Source organism: Melospiza melodia, chromosome 8, assembly GCF_035770615.1.
Source record: "Melospiza melodia melodia isolate bMelMel2 chromosome 8, bMelMel2.pri, whole genome shotgun sequence".
Taxonomy (NCBI): Eukaryota; Metazoa; Chordata; class Aves; order Passeriformes; family Passerellidae; genus Melospiza; species Melospiza melodia.
In genome coordinates this window covers 26,650,165-26,668,428 of record NC_086201.1, presented here as the reverse complement: position 1 = coordinate 26,668,428, position 18,264 = coordinate 26,650,165, and the positions used below count along the sequence as shown (strand labels likewise).

The 18,264-nt window shown below is 42.1% G+C and overlaps 2 protein-coding genes across 3 annotated transcripts; both read left to right on the top strand.

Annotated features, from left to right (window-relative positions):
• The first annotated feature begins 201 nt into the window (after window positions 1–201).
• Window positions 202–10,451, top strand: LOC134421439 (caspase-8-like). Its single transcript, XM_063162401.1, has 8 exons — window positions 202–342; window positions 4,031–4,360; window positions 4,561–4,666; window positions 5,687–5,825; window positions 6,512–6,588; window positions 7,223–7,334; window positions 8,372–8,861; window positions 9,595–10,451. The coding sequence occupies exons 2-8, from the start codon at window positions 4,050–4,052 to the stop codon at window positions 9,725–9,727; spliced, it is 1,368 nt and encodes a 455-aa protein (XP_063018471.1). The 5' UTR covers window positions 202–342; window positions 4,031–4,049; the 3' UTR covers window positions 9,728–10,451.
• Window positions 10,452–13,304: 2,853 nt separating this feature from the next.
• LOC134421438 (caspase-8-like) lies at window positions 13,305–17,918 on the top strand. 2 transcript variants are annotated; one of them, XM_063162399.1, is made up of 7 exons: window positions 13,305–13,629; window positions 13,874–13,979; window positions 15,080–15,215; window positions 15,305–15,420; window positions 15,892–16,030; window positions 16,557–17,058; window positions 17,350–17,918. In XM_063162399.1, the coding sequence occupies exons 1-7, from the start codon at window positions 13,322–13,324 to the stop codon at window positions 17,483–17,485; spliced, it is 1,443 nt and encodes a 480-aa protein (XP_063018469.1). In that variant the 5' UTR covers window positions 13,305–13,321; the 3' UTR covers window positions 17,486–17,918. The 2 variants fall into 2 exon arrangements, with proteins under 2 accessions (XP_063018469.1, XP_063018470.1); XM_063162400.1 differs by lacking the exons at window positions 13,305–13,629; window positions 15,080–15,215 and having other exon boundaries at window positions 13,872–13,979.
• Window positions 17,919–18,264: the final 346 nt, after the last annotated feature.

Sequence of the window (18,264 nt, the reverse complement as noted above, 5' to 3'; positions counted from 1 at the left end):
GTTGCTGAGCAGGCAGGAACTGCAGCAGTTTTTCTTCCTCAAGACCACCCTTTCTAGGGAGATGAAGTTTTGGCAGGCTGTACAAGGAAAAGATTGGGTCACTGAGACAGTTCTGGAGGAAACCAGAGTGCAGGGGAGCTACGGGAAATAAGGGAGACTAATTAAACAAAAGGACAGTAACTTTTCCAGGGAGGCCGAGAGGAAGAAATCAAAAGTGAAACTAATAGTGCCAAAAGGGGTGGAACTTCAAGCTGCTGACTGAGGAGAAGCCATTATCTGTCCGTCATAGTGCATATCACGGCACGGGGGCTCTTTCAGACTGCAATTGAAGTCCTGGTTCAGGTAAGACACAGAAGAAATTATGGAGGGAAAGAGATGCTGAGACTTGGAATGGCATGGAGACAAACATTTTGGACCTGAAGATGAAAAAGTACTTGTGTTCCTCTGTGCTGTTCCCAGCCTTTGGATGGTGGAGCAATTCCTGCCTGCGAAACAAGGTTTTCTGATCTGTTACTAGGGTGTGCCTTTTGGAAGGAATTTATACACCTCATTCTATCAACGGATGGGGTATAGTTTGAGTTTGTAAAGATAGATAGGTTGAAATCCATGAATGACTGTTTTCATTGCAAAATTTTAACAAATTTCAGCACTCCTAACTCACTTCATAATTCTGCTGTGAGGCTCTACTGAGTCTGGTAGCCATACTGAGTGCTGTTTCATTTCCTGCTTCATGGAAGATTCCAGCGACTTGCATGCTGGAAGTCTTTTCATTGAAGGCTAAATTCTTTACTTTAAAGAGAATGAAGATGTAAGAAGTTAATTATGTTCAAATTCTCCTCTAAATGGGGAAGTATATTGCATAAATAATTTCAGAAGACTGTTCAGTCGTTGATTTCCCTGCATTTACTGAGTGCTGCTACTGAATTTGGTGCTAATAGCTGGCTTTTTTTAAAATTTAAAAAATATCTTCCTGTTAAAAATAAACTGGAGTGAGTTGGAGAGGGACTTCAGAGAAAGGGGATAAGTCATGACAGATCTTGTGATATAGCAGGGAAGTGGGATTGAGATATTTTAAATGAAAATATGTAGATTCAGCTGTCTCTGGTTTTTAATTAGGATTTGTGTATGAAAGCAGAAGTGCTGAGCTGTGCTTATGCTAGAAAGCACTAGGTATGCTGCTTAGTTGTTGCTGTAAAACAAGAGCAAAACCTGATTACTTCATGGCTTGTTTACCATTTTTTTCTCACAAATTCTGTAATAATCAGTTTTCTGAAAATGGAAGTAGCTGAAGTAGAGATTGCCTGCTTTATTAGCATTTTATTCATTTTTTAGCATTTTATATATGTTATTGTAACATATTTCTTGGAAGTCATGTGATAATACTGTATTGTAAAAAAGGCAGACTTTTCCTGGAACTTTAGAGATTGGCTGTCTCACTTTCTTCAGAGTTGTTCTCCCATGTAAGTGATTTAAAATTACTACTACAATTAATATTATTTTTACTGGTATCAGTTGTGCCTTTAAGTTAGCAAACTGGAGAAAAAGACAGCGGCACTTAAATATTGTTTTAATTGTGCTCCCTGTAATTACAGACAGACTTTAATGTAACATATAGGTGGCACATCTGTTCTAACTGCAATAACTTGATGGGTTTGAAACTTACAGCCTTTGAGAAATAAAATGAAAATTCTCTTTACAAGAAAGTTTTGCTTCTATAAGCAATATCTCTTGTATCATAAATGAAAGGCATGATTTATGTGAGAAAGAAGATAACTTCATAACTACCTCCCAAGAAAATATTACTCTTTCCTTTGTAGTTACAGAAATATAAAGTCAAGTAATCATTGAGGTTAAGCACATTAAGATACTACTGGCTTATATGGGCTGAAGGACATGGATTCTTGCCTGTTTAAAAGTTTGGTTTGAGTGGATTTAAAGAAAACAGTATTTTGGGGCAGAACACAAATTGGATGTGCTGTGTCACAACGTGTTTCACTGTTTATCAGTTTACTTGAAACGCAAAGGTTTAAGATTCAGTTATACATTTACTAGATTCACTTGTACATTCACTCTTGCTAACCCACACAACACTGACCAAGGGCTTGCCACAAAAAGCTCCTTTGCTGTCGAGTGGTCCTTGGAGGAGAGCAGAATACAATTGTTTGCTAATTATTATTTCCAGTTAGTCAGCTGGACTACCTTGGGGTACTGTTACTGAAAGATCTGCAGTAGCAGTAAATAAAATGGATTGCAGTATTCCAGTAGTGCAGGAGTAGGAAACTCTCTTTTGTCATTGTTGCCTTTTCTGTCTCCCATTGCCAGTGTCTGTAAGACAAGAGACCTGTTCTGAATGCATTTACATAGTTTCTCTTCAGAGATTCCCAGGTGTCTGACACCTTGGGCAGAGAAGATAAAGTGGCAAATGGGTATCTTACTAGAAGGAAGAAGAGACAGGTCGTTTAAGTGCCAGCTGTAGGCTGATTTGTCTCAAGCATGCTGAGCATTGCTACAGGAGAGGTGTGATCAGGGGAGAGGGTCCTGAGGCAGTGGGGCAGCACTGGGCTGAGCCAGCTCCCTGCTCCACCCTGAGATTTGTGCTCCATCCCCCAGCCCAGCTCCCTTCTGGGGAAAAGGTGTCAGTGCACAAGTGAACAAAACACATGAGTCTAATTTAGATAATGGCCATGCACCAGGTTAACTCCAGCAGGACACGGACTGGGCAGATTGGGCACACACCCCTGCCCCCCTTTATGCCCTCTCTGTTCTCACTCCATCTCCAGACTATCCATTTGGCAGCATCAACACAGAATCTAAGGACTGGGGATATTCTTTGCTTTCTTCTCTTTCTTGGCTTTCACAGCTATAATATTTTACCCCCTATTCTATTTTGAAGTTTGTTGTGGGAGGGAGGAGCTTGTGGAGATTTTTGTGGCTCGGGAGCCAGCACCTTTTGAGGAGTTTGTTGTGGGATTTGTGAAGTGTACTGTGCAAAATTAAGGGCTTGATAGCCTCCCCTCTTGTGGGAGTGTATTGTATAAATTTAAGGGCAGGTTAGCCAATACCTTTTGAATTTAAATATCAGGCTGGGCTGGTTGCTGCAGTTAAGAAGATGGTACAATCAAAAAATGAGACCTCCTGACACATGTCCAGTGTCTTTGTTCAGTTTGAAAAGAGTTTGTAACAGACACCAACATGCCCATGGTGTCAGCAGAGCTAGGTCCCTTCAGTGTCAGAGGGGATAGCTGGAAGGCTTGGAATTTTCTAACTTCCTCTTGTGCTCAAAAGTTGAGTCCATAAGCCAAGTTAATTATTTCTAAAGCTGATGGAGAAAGTGGAGGAGAAGGGAGGTGATACTCTATGCTCAGTGAAAGAGCTAGTTTGATAAGAATTCTTCATGGGCCTTTGTAAAAGGGATGACATGATCTCTATTTGCTTTTAATATTACAAATTCATTGAGAGCTGGGAACTGAGTTTACTTGATGCAGATAAACCAAACCAGGAAGAGGTGCTTTGGGTAAGATGGCCAGAAGCAGTATGAAAAGAAAGGAGAAGCCAGATAGCTTAGAGTAGCTATACTCATGTGGACTCTCAGTTCTGTTATGGTGTAAAATTTGGCAGTCTCATTTATTGCATAGTCTATATTTCAGACTGGCAAGTGGCCGTTTCTCCCAAATGATAGCAAACTTCAAAAACCCCAAACCCGAAGAAAACCAGCAGCAGCCTGCCAGGCCTTTACATCCTATACATTGGTACTCCCCACTGTCCAGACACACCATAGGAAGCAAGAATAATCTATGACTTTCTCTGCTAATGTCACTTAGTACAGAGATTTCAATATCCTTTGTAAAGTCCAGAGAACTGAAGGAGTTAAGCATCAAAGCTATGATAGCAAGACAGCCCCTCTCTATGGAAATACTTCTGACTGCATGTATTAATTTTGGGCTATTGGACACGATGTGATACCTCTTACATAAATCATGTTGTTGCACTTACTTAATGACAAATGAAATCAACTGCTGTTTGTGTTTAGATCCAAATCCTGATGTGAAATGAGTACAGAGTTCCGCAAACTGCTTTTTGAAGTTTCTGAGGCTTTGGTGACAGATGAACTGTCAGCTCTTAAATTCCTCAGCCTGGACTATGTTGCCAAGGGGACGCTGGAAACCATCCATGAGCCCAAGGCCTTCTTTGAAGTTCTGCAGGAGAGAGACATGATTGAGGCAGGGAACCTGTTCTTCCTGAAGGAGCTGCTCTACCGGATCCGTCGGATCGACCTCCTGTCTGCCCACCTGGGCTCCAGCCGGGAGGAGATGGAGAGGGAGCTGCGGGTCCCGGGCAGGGCACAGGTGTCAGATTACAGGTAAACACGGGAGCTTGCACATTACAACAGTTCAGTGTCAACTGTCTCTTCTGTCTGCACTTTTGTCTTGTGAATATCCCAGCATAACTGTGTTTATTACTCATTAATTCCTGCCATTGTGAGTTTTACATTTTGCAGTTCAAATGTTTAATTGTGGTGTTTACTTCTTTCTTGAAGGTCTCTCTATTGTTTATTGTCAGGCAACTGCTGTATGAAATTGCAGAGGATTTGACTTCAGAAAATGTCCAAAAAGTGAAGTTCCTGCTCCGAGGACCACTACTAAAGAGCAAGCTCCAGGAAAATGCTGTATGAAAAGTAGTCTTGAGAAGTTTTTTGCAAGGCTAGTTCAGAGTCCTCTAGTTCTTGTAAGAAGGGAGGAAAGAGAAAGAAAGTCTGCTCTCATGAAAATCTGGTTTGAAAGAACTGTGATGTTAGCTAATAACTGCTGTGTGAAAGAATGGATCCTTATTTTTTGCATTGTATCTTTGCCTTTTTTTCTCTCCTGATTCTATTTTTTCTCCACCAGCTGTCTCTTTAATCTTATCTTCTTGCAAAATCTATCATGCTCTTCCTTTAATCTTTGCTTGGCATTTATAAGACAAATGTCTTTATAAGAAATATGCTATACCTAAAAAGAGTGATGTTCACTAAAGGAAAAACAATGTTTTGGAGACAGAAAATCAAGTTCTAATGTGAGTTGAGTCACAAATTTTTATGTGTCAATGGGTATATTTTCTTATTTATTATAATTTGGAGTAACAACATACTGTTAAGTTTCCCCAAAAGTATTAAGAGGTTGAGTGAGCTAGTTTAATATTTGTAATGAGCTGAGTTATAAAAATGCTTGGTATTATTAAGAACCTTCCTTGAAAGTCCTATTTGTATTGTGGCACATAGAGGAAAATTAGCAGATTTACCTCCAACTTGGTGGACAATGGAGCTTTAATAAACAAAATTAGTACCAAACAACTTTCCTGTGATGGAAAATGGCATAGCTAAAGAATTTAGCAGCACTTTATCAGAACACAAAGGCACAATAGGATGTTATGTTATCCTCATCAGTGCTTTGTACTGCTGAAAAAAAGCAGGATAGACTAGTTATAGGCAATTTCTAATTGTCCTGCTTTAACCTTAGTGATGATGGGTTTATTCAGTTACATAGCATCTTGATCCTTGCTTTGATGAGTTTTGGAGGAAAAAGTAATAGGTCTTTAGCTGGTCCCTGGGAATGAGGATGTTGTCTTCTGCCCTGTTGCAGAGCTGCCTGATACTGTGGTTATCAAAGGTCACTGGATGAGTTTGGTTCATGTGTTTTTGTTTTACCAGTCAATGTTGCAGGTCTTTCTGGAAATGGAAATAAATGGGATAATTGAGGAAGATAACCTGACAATGCTGAAAGATATATTTCAGGGATTTAGAGCTGACTTAAAGAAAAAAATTGATGCCTATGAAGAAAAAAAAAGAGGTAAATTTATTTAAGCTGTTTAAGAACAGATCTGGGGGCTTTTGCAGGTTTTATACCTTCATCCTTGGCAGCTTAGAAGTCCAGTAAAAAGGAAGAGACCATATGGTACCCTAGGACAGGCAGAACGGCTCTGGAGGACTCTGATTTCTGAAGTTTTCTGCTACTTCATTATCCCATCATGGATTTTTGTATCTATCCTTGAAGTATGTACTGTCCCTTGTAAATGGCCTTCTTCTGCCTTCTCTTTGTCTTAAATGCAATTTATCTGTTGAGGAAAAAGTGCTGGTTTTGGACCAGCATAACTTACGAGTGACTGCAAGAGACAGGAAGTGCCAGATGACTTAGGGAAATTTGTGTTGGGAGATTGTCAGCACTATCTCCTGTTAGCCAGGCCCTTTGCTCTCAGTCAAAGGGAAGTCCCTGAAAACCAGTCACTTGGCTAAAGTGTAACTTTCTGTAACCAGATGGGAAATTTCAAGGACTAGATGTATATCCTGGCTGTTGCAGCTGAGGTGGTGCTTTCTGGCACCACAGCTGGGTGTTCCTTTGGGAAACAGGATGTCTCACTCAATAGCAACTTCCTTCTGAAGTTCACTCCTTGTTCTGGCTTTTTGAGTGTTGAAATATGCACAGTGGAAGATTTATCCTTGTGGTTTTGAAATGTTTGTTTATCTTCTCCTTCTTAGAAAAGTATTCTAGGGAAGAAGTCCGCTATCCTGTGTCTGTGTCTGTGTATCCAGAGGAACAAGGGGCAGCAAAACAGGTGAGAAATGCCTCAAGAGTACCTTTAAAGTATTTATCCATCTTCTGGGAGAGGGAACATAAATTCATAACACTAAACAGGTGGAACAGCCAAGATGGAGGGGTAGGCCTTGGAACAATTCTTATTTTCCAGACAAGACCGAGCCTTCTTTGTGGGGATCTGATTGTCAGCAACGTTTTAAGCAAGATATGAACAAACAGTTGAGTGAAGAAACCAATCTTAATGATAATGGAGACTGGGACATTAAAGTCCAGGCCAGGATACTCCTGAACAGATGTGAAGGGAATAGCAGAACCCCCTACCTCACTGGAATTGCACAAGAACCCTCAGAGGAAATGGTGGGGTGCGGGAACTTTTCCTATGCATATGCAAATTTGTGTTTCTGGATCCTTTATCCCATGTCAAAATATCCTGACCGAAGAGACAGAGGAGAAGGGGTTCAGGGAGACAATGCAGATTTCTGTCCTCTGTAGCTAAATTGTACCCTTAGGCTTTTCCTTTTTTGTTTCTTAGCCTTTGTGATTTTCTTTTGTGCTTAGATAATGATGGACCAGCAATCTGTATATAGTGTATTTTTCTTTTGAATGTCTGGCTTTGCTTTCCTGTTTTTTGTTTGTTTGTTTTGTTTCTGCAGTATGGGAAAATATATAAGATGAAAAATAACCCCCATGGTTACTGCTTAATTATTAACAACCACATTTTTAAAAATCCACATCACAATAGAGAGGGAACATTGCAAGATGGAGGTAAGTACTTTTTAAATTCAATTACTGGTTTGGTTTTTATCCTCTGATAATTCTCAAAAACAATAATCTAATCTTTGCTGTGAAGAAGAATCATGTCCATGGTACTCTTTGGCTTCCAGAGACTGGAGTGACAGTCATGGTACCAAATGGAAATATATAATTTCCAGCATTTAGCTGATGGCTTAAAGAAGGATCTACTTTTTGTTCTAGGAAAAAGGTATTGTCTTAATTTGTTTTATGTACAACTAGAGAAAAAGTGATTATTATTCCATCTTTCCAGTTCTTGATTGTTTTCAGTTCTTAGCTTAGAAAAATATTTTAAGTCCTCAATTTCTCTTCAGTGCTCAAATAAATGCTCTGTAACTTTCCTTAAAGCCTGTCTTTCTGCAATCACTTTTAAGATAAACAAGAATAAAAAAGTAAAGTCAGGTTCCTGAAAGGACATGTCACAGATATTTTAACTCCATCCAGCCCATTTACAAGGTGCTTTCTTCCCAGGTACTTCCTCTCTGCCCATACAACAATTAGGCCACCAGTTTGCTGAGAAGTCTTCCTAGCATTTGTGAGCAGTTTACTCTGATTCCCTTCTTGCTGCATCAACCATTCACACAGAATGAGGGACCTACTTCATTTAAGAGTGACAGGATTTGTCATTCGAAAGAGGTGGCACTTCTTTTAACTTGCCAAGTGTTGTTCTTAGGCATCTGAGACTACTATGCAATGCATAGTTAAAGCTTGGGGTTAACACAGTAAACTTTACTAATTTGTACCAATACAACATAGAATCTAAAATCTGTTTTTGTGTTAGACAGCATGATACTTAACCCACTTGTGTTAAAAAAAAAAAAAAAATTAGGCAAGTTAGGCATTTGGGTTTTTTCTAATAGGATTTGGCAGACTAAGAGCCAGTCAGGTGATTTTACTGATGGGATCTGAACACTTCTGCTAGTATCTGATCTACTACAAAGACACTGATGTTTCAGCATCTTCCTTGTCACTGTGTATGTTTAACAAGTTCCTTCTGATTTTTTCCCCAGAGGCTGTGAAGAAGGTCTTTAAGTGGCTTCAGTTTGAGACAGTTGAGTACATGGATCTAGAAGGAAAAAAAATATATGACACAGTTGAAGAATACAGCAAGAAAGATCACAGAAATATGGACTGTTTTGTTTGCTTCATTTTCTCCCATGGTGAAAAAGACAAAATAAAAGGTGTTGATGATGAGTGTGTAAATATTGAAGCTTTAGTCTCCCGCTTCACTGGAACTAATTGTCCTTCTCTTGCTGGCAAACCCAAGGTGTTTATTATCCAGGCTTGCCAAGGCTCTGAACGTCATCCATCTGTTGCAGTAGAATCAGACTCTTCTGGACATCTTGAGGTGGATGCTAGACCTTCGACTTCCATTCCTGATAGGGCTGATTTTCTGATTGGCATGGCTACAGTGGAGGACTACCTGTGCTACCGCAGTCCCAATACTGGCAGTGTTTACATTCAATCCCTCTGTGAGAACATGAAGTCGCTCTGCCCACAGTAAGTACTATTTCTAATTCTTGTACATTTAGAGTATTGCAGATGTGCATACTTAAGCATGCTGTGCTGAAACACAGTGGTTTGCATTTGTGCAATTAATGCTTTTGCCATTCAGGACAGTGGAGAACAGTATTTATTTTGAAATTGGGCACTGTCAGTCTTCTACAGATAAGCCAAAGTATAAGTGACTTCCCCTGGTTTTCCTGTGACCAAACCAGGGTTGTAATGCTGCAATGTTACACACAAACAAGCGTGGGTATGTGTGTTTTTTAACATTTTTTGACTGAGAATTTTTTTTTTCTTCTGGTGATACCTGACTAGAGGTGAATTTGTTGAGTGATTACACAGACAAAACCCCCCAGTGCTGTGCAGGCATAATTTTCATTGTTGCCTCCATCCATCCCCTCATAAGCTTCATTTAGAAAATAGAATTTCCCTTCAGATATCATTTTCTCATGGCGTGACGAGATGGAGAATGTGTAGGTTTATTTCATCTTGGCGACCTCTTCTGGCTGTAACCAGAGCAATGCTAGATGGAAGTTGCTTTTATTTCCTCCAAACACACTGAATTCTGTGGTTATTCAATGGAATGTGCAATTTCAGTGGCAATAGGGTGAGGAAGATACCAGCCTTCCCTGGCATACCACTTTAGTGGGGCAAACACACATCACAATCTTGGCTGAGCTGCAAGTACCATGTGTCTCAGTGTAACTTCTCTTCATTTTTGTTCAAGGCGCGTGGATCTCGCAACCATCCTGACAAAAGTGAACCATGAAGTGGCAACAAAAGACATAAAAGGATTTAAGCAAATGCCAAAGATAACATCGACACTACTGAAACTATTGATCTTTGAAGTTCCACAATGAAAAGAAGACAAGTAAGAATACACTCGGTTAGGAATGACATCTGGGCTTTGACATAGAAGTGAACTTACATGAGAAATTATCTGGATCTATGTAGTAGCCCTAGCCCTTTAAGGAGGCATAGGACCTAAATTTTTCAAATTCCATATTGAATCAGTCTTCCAATACCTGGATCTGTAAGAGTCGGGTAAGGCTGTGGAAAACTACAAATCATCATGCTTTTTTTCCGGCAGAAGCAGTGGAGTATGTTCAATCTGGGTTTCAAGTGAGACAGGACTTCCAAGTAGTACTGTAAATGTTATTGGAATTGTCAATAAAGTCCCATTTGTGTCTGAGTTAAGTCCCTAAAATCTGCAAAAAAAGAACAGATTCAGAAAGCTGGATGCATTCCCAAGCAGCATGTGTTACGTTGTAACTGCCTTACCCAGAGGTGAATCGTTGTCTGTCTTTGGAAGCTACAAATGTTCATGGAAAATAACATCCTGCTCCAGAAGGATCAAAACCCCATGATTATGTTAGTTTGGTTCTTTTCGTCTAAATATTTGGTTTATGTCAATCATCTGCTTGAATAAACAGCCCGACTGTGTAAGTTTTTCAATAATAAAAGTTCTCACTTTGCTATTTCTCAGAGTTCTCAGAGCACAGTGTCTTGATTGAATGTGGAATACTGGAAAGAAGTTCTGTAATCATGTTTCTGTTAGAATAAATTCTCTTGGTTTTTATATCACCTCAGTTTACGGTGTGTTCCTCTCTTGGATGAACTTTCTGAGGGACAGTCAGCATGACAAACACTTTTACCCCACAGAAGTAATTTTGTTCTTGCTGGAGTATTTGTTGGCAGCCACCCCAAGGGGCAGCAGCTGGAGAGATGGTAGGAAAGAATAAGTTCAGGACTGTCATGATAATGGCAGCTGATGCCAGTAGGACAATTCAGTAATTGCTTCCTCTGTGAGAAACTTGCTGGAAGGTGGCAGCAGCTGCAGAAGTGAAGTTGTACATCTACAGCATTTCAGTTTCGCATATTTCTGTGTAAGAGTTCAATACACTCAGACCAAGTTCTTTCAGCTATTCTACATGAGACAGAATTGGATATAAAATTTAATTATTTGGTATCTTTGGGGATACACAGGATTTTGATTTGGTAGGGTAAGACAGCTACATAGGTGTGCTATCTGTCATGACCCTGGACATTCCCAGTCATGGTGGAACGTGGGTGGAAGCCAGCTCAAGCCCATTGTTCTTCTCAAACTTTAAATGTTTTATCAGTTGTCCAGGTTTTATACTTTTATGTTGGGTTGGGGTCAGCCACTTATCCACACCCTCCATGGTGGTCCGGCTTGCTCAGGAAGGCATTATTCCTTGTTAACTGTCTTGGGGTACCTGATGATTCACAGATGCAAATATCTCCTCTAAAACTAAGGTCACTCTCCAATCCTGATGTTGAGGTAAATTGGACTTTCTTTATTATCTGTTCTTCCCTGAGATGGTGTGGGTTTTTTTGTCCTTCTCCTCTGAGCTGTCCTTCACTGGAAGGGGGGAGGGGGGTCTATAGAGGGTGCTGATCAGTTACAGCCTGTGATTTAAATTAATTTAAGTGATTTGGTATTTTGTTCTGCCTGTTAAAATCCAGCTACCTCCATAGTATACCATTATCACTCGTGGATGAAGACCTACTAGGAGGAAGAGAAAACCCCATCAAAATCCTTTAAAGAACCACAGAACAGTCATACTGTGAATTTATATGTAGGTCATGCAGCAACCAGGCAAGCAGAAAACACACTTTGAGTTTTGTGTTCTCAGCAAAGTGTGGCTGGTGGGGTTTTGCACATATTTGTGTCCCTCCCACAGAGCTGAGTGGTAAGAAGGAAGTTGGTTCTGCAATATCCTGACTCTTTTTTCTCTCTAGTACAAGCTAGACAACGGTGAGTGGCAATTACTTTTTCTCTGTGAAGGCCCTCAGCTTTGTTTTTACTTTGCCTTTTCTTTCCTACCAGCTCATGGCTGGGAGGCCAAATCCAGTCAAAAGCCTGGCACTTAATTCTATTTTGTTTTCAGACAGCAGAAGCACTGCCACCAGAAAGTGGGGCCAGGAGTCTGATAGGAAAGAAAAAGTGAAAGCAGGCAAGATCAGAGTGGTGCTATTTGAAAAGGAAAACACTTGTAAAAGTTGAGCTGTTAGCTAAAGAAGAAATAATGCTGTCCAGGGGCACGAGTCCTTGCCCAGTCATTCACATTTTGCTACCTATTCTTTCAGTTTAACAGTAGTGTTGAGTGTTCAGCCTTTTTATTCTGACCCCTAAAAAACGTGGGCATATTCTCTGAATTCAAACCTGCCTCTTTTCAACTAGACATATTTCAAATTATGAATAGAGAATGGCATGTTTAATCTTCAATGACTTCTTTGCAATGTGCTAAGAAATATAAGTGAGATCTTTGGGAATTCATTCATTCTGTGTGTCCTTTCTGCAAGTGTGTCTTTTCTTGTCACTCCGTTCTGTTATTGACAGCCACTGGAACTCCCCAGGCCACAAACATGGCTGGCTCTTGTGGATGCCAGCCACACATGGCATGTCATCCTGGACACATCTCCTGAGCTTGGCCTAAGTCTTCCATGTCAGTTTTATATGTGCAGCCACTTTGTGTTTAGGCCTGATTTGTCCAGGTATGTGAGTGCAAAGATGGATCCATATGTCCTTAGAACAAGATAGCAAGATGTTGAAAAGTGCCTTGCTTTTTGGATTCTTTCCACCTTTGACCCAACTTGCCATGCATATAGTAACCAAATATCTTGCATAGGGGTTTGAACATTGATAAGCCACTTCTAGGATAACAATGTACAGATTTCTTTTTTATATATTGTTAAAGTGTTTTTTACTGGATTTTTGGGAATGGGATGCTGGTTTCAAATCAGTGCTTAGCAAAGATAAAGAACATTGGTTCTTTATTGTACAGTATAATGTGCTGAGGGTTGCTCTCTGGCTCAAAGTGAGCATTAAATGAGTTTTCAAAAGGATGGAATTCCAGTTGGTAAAATCTCCCCCCTCCTGTTGTAAAACACATCTATCCATGGTGCTGCACCAGAAGGTGAAGTGGAGGTGGTGCAGTATCCCAGGGCCCTTCACCAGCGCAGTGCCTGCTCCTGTTGCAGAAGTGTCCTGAGTAGATGTGGGACGGGTGGGAAGGGAGCTGTTTTCCATGGCTGGTGGCTGTTCGGGCCGAACGCCGGCAGGGAGGGTGCTGCCTTTTCTGACAGCAGCCCAGAAGGCTCGTAAGGAGGAAGGCGAATCAGTGGTGCTATAAAAGCTTCCTTCTCCTTGTATTAAAATCGCAGTGGTTTAGCCTGGGAACCAGCGAGAGGCGACAGCAGGAAACGCCCGGGCAGAGGGACACCTTTGCATCCGCACTAGCCGGTTCGGTTTGCTCAAGAATGGGCTCTAGAACAGGCGGAATTGGGAACAGACAGATCCCAAGACACCCCGTTCCCCGAGGAACTGTAGCGTATTTCGCTCCGGAAGTTTAAATGCAGAAGGAAGCACCGCCCCGGGTCGGGTCGGGCTCCGCCCTTCGCCCTCCGGCTTGCGCGGCTGCGGCGCGGCCATGGAGCTGCCCCGGGGACGGCTGCTGGCGGTCAGCGACGAGCTGGACGGGGCCGAGCTGGCGGCGCTGAAGTTCCTCTGCCGGGACCACGTCCCCTGGAGGAGGCTGGAAGCCGTCTGGACCCCTCACGACTTGTTCGAAGCGCTGCAGGAGAAGGGCTTGCTGGAGCCGGGGGACCTGGCCTTCCTCAGGGAGCTGCTCTACCGCATCGGGCGGATCGACCTCCTGGTTGCCCACCTGTGCTCCAGCCGGGAGCAGGTGGAGAGGGAGCTGCGGGCGCCGGGCGGGGCAAGGGTGCCGCCCTTCAGGTGGGTGAGGGCGCCGGGCTGGGCCGGCCCGGCTGCGCGCCTCGTTCTGTCCGGGACAGCCGTCACCTCCGCTCAGCCGGGCTGAAGGGTTTCCCTTCAGGCGGTCCTGGGCCTTGCGTCCTCCATCTCAAACGGGAAAAAAAGGGAATATGTGCTGGGGGGACAGTAGACAAGAGGAGCATTGCATAGTACGGAGTTGTACTTGGAAACACGATGAAACAACGCCCTCCACTTCTTTTTCTAGATACTTGCTCTTTCAGCTGTATGAAGATGTCATCGAAGACGAGCTGATGTATTTCAAGTTACTTTTGGCCAACGAATTGCCAAAAAGCAAGCTAACCCGTGAGACTGTAAGTATCTCTGTAATACTTTTTAAAAATTATTACTGTAATCCATAGATGAAAACACCACAAGAAAAGGGGTGCCCCTGGTTGCACGTGGGACTTGTTTGTGCTGGTGTCGGGCACAGCTTTTGCAGCAGTGTCACAGCCAGCTGTGCCAGGAGTGCCAGGCACGGAGGCCATCACATCCAACACATCCAAGCATCACAGGGAACTTAGGACACTCAGTGGCCTTAATAAACAAAAAACTGATAAGCACATTTACTTATCTTACCCAACAGACTTTTTTTTTTTCTCAGTCATTATCAAATATAGAAAATGATCCACTGTGGATATTATTTTATATGTTTTTTTAAATGCCAAAAATACAGACCTAAGCAGCAGATTCTTCTCAAGGCTAAGTCAAATAAGTTTGAATTTACAAGTAGCCTTGCAGATCCAGTGCTTTTAGGTTGTCCCAGCCTGTCCCAGTTCTGATTCCTTGGTACTTTGTTTTGTCTAATAAAAGTTTTGAGGATTTTCTTTCTTTTCTTAGAGGGGAGACTGTGAGAGCTGTTCTAGTAAATTCCTGGGGTGACCACTGTGCTCTGCCACTCACTGATGAGTTTCTGTCCCTTGGGTCCCCTTTTGCTTCAGAGCAATCTCTATACCTCACATGAGGGTATAGAGATTGCTCTGAAGCAAAAGGGGACCCAAAGGACAGAAAGCCCTTTTTGCCAGTGCTTAAGATGGTCACTGCAGTAATTCTTTTGTTTCACTTGAGTGCACAATAGCCACTGAAAGTTGAATGAAAACAATCATTAAAAATATTGTTACATTCCTGTAGATGTCCTGGGTTAGATCTTAATTAGATCTTGGCACCTCTGAGCTACAGAAAGGAAATGAGTATGTTTTGAGAAGATGTTGGTACTTAACAGTACTTGTAGGTTTTGTTGAACTAGGATTAACTGGCTCAGCTGAGGTAGCACCTGAGCTCCCAGTCAGCTGGATTGACTCTCTGGGCCACATGTGCTGTCAGTACATTAAAGCTTTGGTGCACGTGCTGCAGCTTTGCTCCCAGTGGCAGCATGGAGGTGCCCTGAGAACAAACTGCCTTTCTGATTACCCAGACAATGCTTGACGTTCTCACTGAGATGGAGAAGAAGGGCCTTCTGGGGAAAGACAACCTAAGTATGCTGAAGAGTCTCTGTGAAAAAATTAACATCAGCCTGTGGAACAGAATTGAAGATGGATTAAAGCTGTTTGGTAAAACAGAACAAACCAGCCTCTTCCCCATAGTTATTCTTGAAGTGATGTATAGGTGTTGGACAGCACTGATCATGAATGCTTTGCAGGCCAAGAAGAGATGCTCATCACAGAGGAACAGAGAGGCAGCACAGGATACCCTGAGGGACATCTAGTGTCATCTGTAGCGCCTGGTCCTCCTGGCAGTTTTAATGACCCTTCCCAGGTAAGTTAGTTTATTTCTTAGAAACATCATGATTTTATCTTAGAAGAACTCACCCCTCCATGAAGTGAACACTGTTAAAAGCCCTATCTAGAAAAAGAAAAATGCACAACTCTGCATCCTTTATTCTGAAGTTGTGTCCCAGGCACAGCTGCTGCAGTGTTGTACTTCAGAAACATCTGCAAGGATAGCAGGGTAGGCTGAGTTTATGATACCAGGAATTAGGCAGCTGGCTCAGCGCCAAGATATGCGTGAACAGAGCACCTTGTGTGGGCTGAGTCTGACTTTGGTGGTCCTGCACAGACTGCCAAAGGCAGTGGGGCAGAGCACTGCCAGGCCCTGGGAGCAAAGCTGTTGAGGGAGAGCTGCCTGGAGAGGAGGCCAGCTGGCTCTGGACCCTGTTCTGCCACTCACAACAGCTAAGGAGCACTTGGAGGAGAGTGTAGGAGCTTCACTAGGAGTCTTTCTTTTCAGTTGCTTGAAGCATACAAAATGACCAGCCGACCCTGTGGAGTGTGCCTGATCATGAATAACCACAATTTTGCAAAAGCTAGGGAAGGAGTGCTGGAACACAAACACATGAAAGATCGGAATGGGACAGATGTGGATGCAGGTACAGTGAATGTTAAAGATGAGTTTGCCAATCCTTAAAAATAGAAATCTTGTTTCTCTTTCTCAAGGTCTGAATTTCAGTCTTCCCTTTCTAGGATTACTTTTGTTGTAGTGGCTCAGTTGGCTCGGTTTACTGAGCTGACAAGTCCTAATCAACTCATCAATTTATTAGTGCCTGACACTGAACAATTCACTTGCATTTTGCAGTTTTAGTGAGGTGACTGAAACTTTAAGCAGCACCCTAAGCCTGGACTTTACAAGCTAGGCTAGCTTTGCATCAGCCTTATGCATACTAACTCTAAAATATGCAGAAATATGCAATAAACCCTTTTAATGCCAGTTAAGGGAACATGGTAGAGATATGATTAGTGATTAGACTACTAGAGTATTTTCAGACCAGGAATGTAGCTACATGGATGTAGTCATGTAGCAGATGACCAGTTACATCTAGAAATGCAATCTGCAGTTGCAGAGTCCAACTTCCATATAATGAAATGTCTCAAATTTCCCTTCTCTTTGCTTTCCAGCGGCTCTGAGGAATGTCTTTAGCAAGCTTCATTTTACAGTAGAAGAATGTAAAGATCTCACTGCACAAGAAATCCGTGAGACTGTGAACATCTTCCGGAGTGCAGACCATGAGGACAAGGACTGTTTTGTTTGCTGCATCCTGTCTCATGGGAAAAAAGGCATTATATATGGTGTTGATGGGCAGGAAGTACCTATCAGGGAACTGACCACTTCTTTCACTGCACAGAATTGCAATTCACTTGCTGGAAAACCAAAAGTTTTTTTTATTCAGGCCTGCCAAGGTGAAGCTTTCCATCAAGGTGTGACCATCGAAACAGATTCTGGAGAGCAAGATTCTTCTGTGGAGCAAGATGCGAGGCTTCAGCTCGAGTGCATCCCTGCAGAGGCAGACTTCCTCCTGGGCATGGCCACCCTGCAGGATTACGTCTCCTACAGAAGTCCCAAGGAGGGAACCTGGTATATACAGGCACTATGCCAGCGCTTGGAGTACAGCTGTCCTCGGTACCTATGTTTCCAAAAGATTATTTTTGGCAACACCTGAATTTTTCTTCCAGATGACAAGAATTTGATTTAGATGCAGAGGTAGATGATACGAAGTGGGAATACTTGCTCAGAGTGAAAACAGTGATGTAGGACACAGCAGCACCATGCAAACTGTTCAAAGCAACTTAGGGAAGTGCTCTGAAGCCTATTAAAAACAGGAGCTGTTAGCACTGGTGTATATCAAGATAGCAAAAATGTTATTTTGCTGATGTTAACTGCCTAACACAAACTGTACTTGTTTCTTTGCAGAGGGGAAGATATTCTCACCATCCTGACAGCCGTAAATCAAGAAGTGAGCAGAAAAACTTGTGAGCGGGGCACAAAGAAGCAGATGCCACAGCCCAGTTTCACCCTGAGGAAGAGACTCATCTTTCCTGTCAACTAAATGGGAGGCAACTGCAAGCCAGAGAGAGCTGCTGCAGCCTGGAATGGGCTGGTTTCAGAATTCAGTCAAACACAACAGACTTTCAGTGCCTGCTCTTAGCTCAAGGGCAGATATTTTTAATTTAAACTACAATTAAGGATAAAAAGCCTTAAGAAATTTGTATTGATACATTAATTTGTATTAATACTTTATACTTGAGAACATCTCTGAGCTTGTCTCTGATTTATTTCTGATCTATTTAGCTGATCTCTCTCAGTGTTTTGCTGGCAAAATTCTACTCAGTGTCTTCTTATCAGCTCTACCACATTGCTACTGCTGTCATAAGGTATTTACAAGGCAACTTTTAGAAGACAACTGTTATAAAGCTTTGTGTACTTTATGCCTAACCTTTGCAAAATAAAGGGAGGAGTGCTGTAAATTTTATAGGATATAATCGGCTCATATCTGTGTGTTTTGTTACTTGTTTCCATGACTTAGAATCATCCATTCTTAGTAGCTTGGTACACTTCAAGGTCAAGTTAAGCATTTGTTACCTGGCATCCTCAGCAGGATCTGTCTCTCACCTGGATTTCAGTGTATCCTCTATGTAGAGTAGTCTCAACAGCGAAAATCAGTTGCTCTGGTGCAGCTTCACGGTTGAGTATGTCCAGTTACCCTATGTTCACTTACCTTTAAGTCTTAGTTCTAAGCACAGAAAAAGTCACTAGGTAAGTACCCAGCTCCTTAAAACATTTTATATTGCCTTCTTTGGTGAGCATGCACAAAACTGCTTCAATGTC